The 5,932-nt window shown below is 43.5% G+C and overlaps 1 protein-coding gene across 1 annotated transcript; it reads right to left on the reverse strand.

Moving 5' to 3' along the window:
* Positions 1-299: 299 nt before the first annotated feature.
* On the reverse strand, positions 300-4,462 carry dct (dopachrome tautomerase). The gene is made up of 8 exons (XM_041950248.1): positions 4,161-4,462; positions 3,714-4,013; positions 3,331-3,431; positions 2,593-2,759; positions 2,283-2,462; positions 2,060-2,195; positions 1,759-1,960; positions 300-1,296 (listed from the first exon to the last, which is right to left on the reverse strand). Exons 1-8 carry the CDS (start codon positions 4,447-4,449, stop codon positions 1,121-1,123), a joined length of 1,551 nt encoding a protein of 516 aa, XP_041806182.1. The 5' UTR covers positions 4,450-4,462; the 3' UTR covers positions 300-1,120.
* Between the last annotated feature and the right edge of the window lie 1,470 nt (positions 4,463-5,932).

The following is a 5,932-nucleotide window of genomic DNA, read 5'->3' on the forward strand; positions in this document are numbered from 1 at the left end:
ATGTCTGCAGCACAGACAGGCTTGAAGCCGACCACAGTCACCTGTGAAATGAGAATCTGTGGAGACCGGACAGGGCTGAATGCTTCAGTGAAGCTCCTCAGTGGAGCGTACTTACAGAGAATGTGAGAGGCCTGGCACTGCTGAGGGGGGCGGACAAAACCAGCCTGTACGTACGTCCACTGTTCTCTGAGAGCCCGTCAGCTCCATAACCACCAGGCCAGCTAAGCTTACATATCCAAGGAATTAACCAGTCTTATGTCCTTAGCAGTATATCAATGAATATTTGTTGAGCTTTTCATTATTGCATTTACGTCAGCGTTTGCATCCACATTGCAAGAACAAAAAATATCGAGAAATATGTCAAATGTGTCATTTAAAAGGATTCTTTATTATGACTATTGGTCTTACAGGATGCCCTTTTTATGTTTTGTATCATTGAACTTTTAATGGTAATATTTTTGCAATAAAATATGGAAAATGGATGTCTGCTCAGACAAATAATCTGAAAAATACAATTAGCAGGAAACACAGTACGTCAGCATTTTTTTTACAATCAACGCATTGCTGTATGAAGTCTTATCCTCATGAGGTGACTTTTGGTTGGAGTTTGAAGCTCATTCAAACTGAGAGGGGTGAAGAACTAGTTGAGCAAATATGCCTTATTGTTTTTTCAGTGCAATTAAGATGATTGCATTTGTGTTTTGTTACTGTTCTTGAGAATAAATATTTATTAAAAACATTCCAATAGATTTGTTTTTGTGGTGGCTCTTATGAAGGAACTGCAGACGGTGTATAGTCATGAAGGATGGGTGGAAATGGGGCCATGCTTTTGTTAGCTGCTAAAAAAGGAAGTTATGAAACCACTTAAAGTATACATTCATTATGATTGGTCTCACTTGAACTCGTGTTGGGTCACGGTTCGTATTTTTCAATGGATACTACATGATTCACATCGTTGTTTTTATATGAAATTAGATCTAACATCTAAGAAGTAAAAGTGGTTCATTTACAGGATTAGTAGTTTCCTCTTGCATCATAGAACACTGATGTTAGCCTGCTCCATCTTTCTCAGGTGTGTGTGTGTGTGTGTGTGAGCGCGTTTCAGAACAGCAGCTGAAATCTATGCCTCGTCTGTGTACTTTCTATTTGTGAAGTCTGCTTTTATCAGCGGCTCAAAGCCTCTGTTTCTCCGCTGACGCAGGTAGAGCACGAAGATAAGGAGAAGCACCAAGAGACCGATGAAGACTCCCCCCAGAGTGGAGCCCAGCACGAACACATTCGGCCCTCCTTCTGTGTCTGTGAGGATGAAGCACAGGTGGAGATATTTGTGAGAGCCTTGCTGCAGTGGAAATGTTATTCGTACGGTCATGGTGTTAAACTAAAATGTTTAAAACATTTGCGCCGATGTAACAAAGAGGGATTTGATTTGATGAAGCTGTGAATCAGCATCAGTGACTAATACTGTATAACTGAATGTGTTCTCATGAAAAATGAGGCTTTATTTGTAAGTTAGAGGCTGCCGTCACTAAAAAGAGAGAGCTTCAGAGATGACTTCATGCCTTGTTGTTAGCTGGAAGTTCATAAATACACAGGAGCAGTGCTAGCAGGCCAACAGCTTTTTCCCCCTGTTTCCACTCTTTATGCTAAGCTAAGCTAACCGACTGCTGGCTGTAGCTCCATATTCTCAGCAGGAACGTGAATAAGCGTCTTTCCCAAAATGTCGAAACGATTCATTTGATCTCATTCCTCCTAACTCACCATCCAGATCAACGGCGTAGGAATATCCCAGCTGCTCTGAAGTAACGTATATCTCCTCGTTGGTGATGGGAGGGAAGAAGGGAACCATGTTGTAGTCCCTGTTGTGACCGATGGGGGCCATCTCGTCTGGGAAGGTGGCGTTGGATGGAAGGAACCTTCTCATCCACTCGTCAAAAATGGCGTCAGTGAAAGCGTGGAGCACCTGCGAGACAAACAGCCAGAAACCACGCCACAGTGATTTTAATGACTTAAGCGACGCCACCGTGTCGCTCTGGAGTAAACCAAGAAATCAGACTCTGACCAGAAAGATGGGGTCGTTGGCAGCAGAGTGAGACAACGCGCTGGTGCCGTTGAGCATGGAGTGGACGAGGTTGTGGAGGTTGTTGACAGATTCGTCCAGCTCTCCATTTGGTTTTTCGTACCCTTCAAGAGCATTTCTGTTGGATACAATGCACAAAGTCTGTTAACCCCCTTACATCTTTAGTTAAACTGGCCTGTAGACAGTTGCTGTCAGAGAGAAATACCTAAAACTAAAGGAGGAGTTGGTGAAGTATGGAGGGCTGTCGAAGTCTCTGATCCCGAGACAGCTCCTGACGTCGTTCATGGAGGGCAGAGACGCATTTCCTCCCCCCATCGTGCCCCTCTGAATGGGACCCTCGTTGGTGCCGTTACAGAGGGTCACCAGACGATTATAGTCGTCCAAACTGGAAGAGAAAACAATTCAAAAATGTTTCTATCAGATTGCACATTAATTTGCTCCACAATGTTAATTCCATCATAATCCAACTGATAATTAATGAGTTTTGTCCCCTGCTATCATTATTTTGTGCTGACCTGTTACAGACCACCCCCCATCTGGAGAACCTGGACTGGTTACTGATGAGGAACGGGTTGTCTGGGTTTCGGCCCCCGAGCAGAGAGTCGGTACACACATCGCACTCACTTTGCCCTGTGGCAAAGTTCCAGTAAGGGATCGCAAAGTTCTCGTTGCCAGTCAGTCTCTGCAAAGAACAAACCGATTTCACTGATACTAGATTACATCAGTCGTTAAAATGACTGTTCTGGTCGCTACCCTGGGCTTTTAACGGCTAATGTTCGAGTCCAGGATGCCACTGTAACTGAGCTTCCTCAGTCTGGATCCAGCCTACGATCTACACAGCCCACATTTCTCTCTCATCTCTCTTCCATTTTTCTAACTTGATGGAGCGCCTCCAGATTCAAGCAAGAATGGTCAATGTGTAACATCATTTGGAAGGACAGCATGTGACATTAAAACACTCTTCTACGCTCCTGAGTGATTCCAGAGATTCACTTTAGCAAAAGTGTGTCTGTGCTTGAATGTATTCACAAAAATGTTACTAATTGACTTAATAGACCTGATGGATCAATTGAGAAGGAAAAATAACAATTTGTAGAAGGTTTTTATGTAGCTTTGGTCTGGAAAGACCCTCCAAGATGTCTGACACTGAGTGTTATTTAGCTTTTTTTTCTAATTTCGATCCCTAATTGATCCCATCTGGTAATGCAGACATGAATGACTTTAATTACGTGTTTTCAGAAGATGACACGTACCTGTAGCTCTCTTTCAAGGCTGAGGAGGTGATACCTGTGCCAGGTGATAAATGCTGGTCCTTTGTGGGAGAAATCAATGGCTTTGAATGGACGACCAGGACCTGCAGGGAAAGAAAATGTTTGATGTAAAAGAAAAGTTCATCCATGTCAACAACTAACTTCTGATTTCTCACAAAAGAAACTGGCAATTTAAAAGTCTGAGTCCAATATTCAGGAAAAAAACACCAAATGCCATAAGACATCCTACTCTCTGTTAAATGAACTGTTTTTTAATACAGGGAATGACACTTTTTGTGATATTCCTATCAGATTCCCAATAAACAGTGAACCACATGAAGTAACCAGTTCCAACAGTTTTTATGTGAAGAAACGTGACCACTTACCAAGAAGAGTGTCTCGGACAGAGTAGTAATGTTGCCAGACAAAGAAGTCATAGATGGAGATGTTGGCAACCTGGGGCTCAGTTCCATTTGGTCCCAGGAGTCCCAGCCAGTGCTGGGTGGCAATGACATAGTCTGGGTGGGTGGTGGTCTTGGCCAGCTCCAGAACATTGAGGAACTCCTGGAGCTCCTCTGGGGTCAGGGAGTGGATGTTCTTCCGCACCACAGGGGCTTTCCTCTGGTCACAGTTCGGTCCGGTCCAGCCAAATTTGCACAGACCACAGTCATGCCCTGCAAAGTTACCTGCAACACAGAGAGCAAGCTAAACGTGTCAGATCGATGCGATGTGGCTGGTGATGTTCCAGGTCAGAATGAGCCAGTATCCGCTCGAACATACTCGCTCACAAAAGCAGCATCTTAATAAAAGTGTCACCAGTGTCAAAGACTCACCAGTGCATCTGCAAGTCTGGTTGAAGAATTTGGTGGGCCACCTCTCTCTGTCGTCAACATTCCTCAGTCTGTACGGTCCTCCCCAGGGTTTGTTGTCGACGCGAACGGCCAGGCAGCTTCCTCTCCCCGACAGAGAGCCGCACACGTTGGCGGGATCTGAGCCCAGAGAGGGGCAGCACTGCTTGGACCGGATCCCCTCGACTGTGCAGCACACTCGGGGAAACTGAGCCTCCGCGGGCTCGGGCCAGAGGAGCAAACAAATAAGGCCGAGACCCAGCACGTTCTTCATATTTCACCTGCTTGTTTCCTCCAGTCAGTGGTGCTAAATCAGTTTGTACATCAACTATCAGCAGTAAAACGGTCAATTAGTTCCCCCAGATGAGTGTGGAATCTCAGTCTGCTACGGTCCCCGGTTGTGTATCTTCAAATTAGATTCAGTGATAGTCTTAACATCTGCGGAAACAACACTTAGAGCCAAATCATGTTGTGTTCCAGTTGGTTACATGCACATTAAGACAGCCTCTAATTTCTGGTCCTGCTTTTGTAAAGCGGAGGGGGATTAAGCCACCGGTCTTGTGATGATCACCTGACAGCAGTGCTGTGAGCTGGACTAAGATCTGGGTGAATACCAAGGAACTGCCTGAGGGGGGCCGTTAAATGTTGCATTGCCACTTTGTACCAAAAGTCTGTGTTTATGACTGAGAGATAAGAAGATAATGAAACAGGCAAATGCATCAGATTTGCCTCAGACACAGCATACATTTGGTCAAATGCAGAATGAATTATTGATGTGAGAACAAATACAATTCACCGGATGAGTCTGATAGCAGGAACATTGTCTCAAAACAAACGAGTTGATTAGTGGAGTCATCCTGAGCTTTCATAATCAAAGCACTGAGTGAAAAAAAATCAGCGTTCAGCCAGGATCTACTGAATAAATCTTAATGGGAGACTAATCACTTTAATCCAGCCAGATGCAGTTTTTCATAAGCTTTTTTTGCAGCTTGCTATCGCAGAGGGTCTATTCTCAGCTTTTTGTTCCATTGATCAAACCTGTCACCCTGGACTCAGCTGACACACACACACCACACACACACACACCGCTGTGCATGTCAGCTGAGAAAAGGGCAACTCCAGGACTTATACTGTCTCCTTATCTTTCACACCCTATCCACACTGGTGCTTTACTACGGTCATTTACTAATGCACTTAAGTACACTTTTGAGGCACTTGCACTTTTTACTCCAGTGCATTTGTCTGGCAGTTAAAATGACGTTTCAGATTGATTTTACATTAAAAAAAATGAAAACATGCAAACTTGTGATGCAGTTTAAACAATGTAATAATGTCATAAATAAGAGCATGCAGTGTACAGCAGTGCCAGTGATTTTTACTTTAGAAACTTTTGAATATTTCCGACAATACTAACTGTATTTTTACTCAGTTAGGTTTTGAAAGCAGGACTTATACTTGTTATGGAGTATTTTTACATTGGTGTATTGGTTGTTTTATTTATGTAGAGGGTTTAACTGCTCCGCCACTCTGCCCTTTGCAAAAGTAAAGAGTAAACAGCCACATAAATCAAATCTATTAAAACTGAGTTTTAAGAAATTATTGAAAATGATGACTCATTAAACACCAAATGGGTTTTGTTGTAGTACAGACATTTAAAAACACTCTGTGCTGACAGCTGTATTATAGTAGATGCATAGTTGAACTTTGTTAAAGCAAACATGGTGTTGACGGTGCCCGTAAAGATCGGTCGGCAGTAA

Source organism: Chelmon rostratus, chromosome 13 (genome assembly GCF_017976325.1).
Source record: "Chelmon rostratus isolate fCheRos1 chromosome 13, fCheRos1.pri, whole genome shotgun sequence".
Lineage (NCBI taxonomy): Eukaryota > Metazoa > Chordata > Actinopteri > Chaetodontiformes > Chaetodontidae > Chelmon > Chelmon rostratus.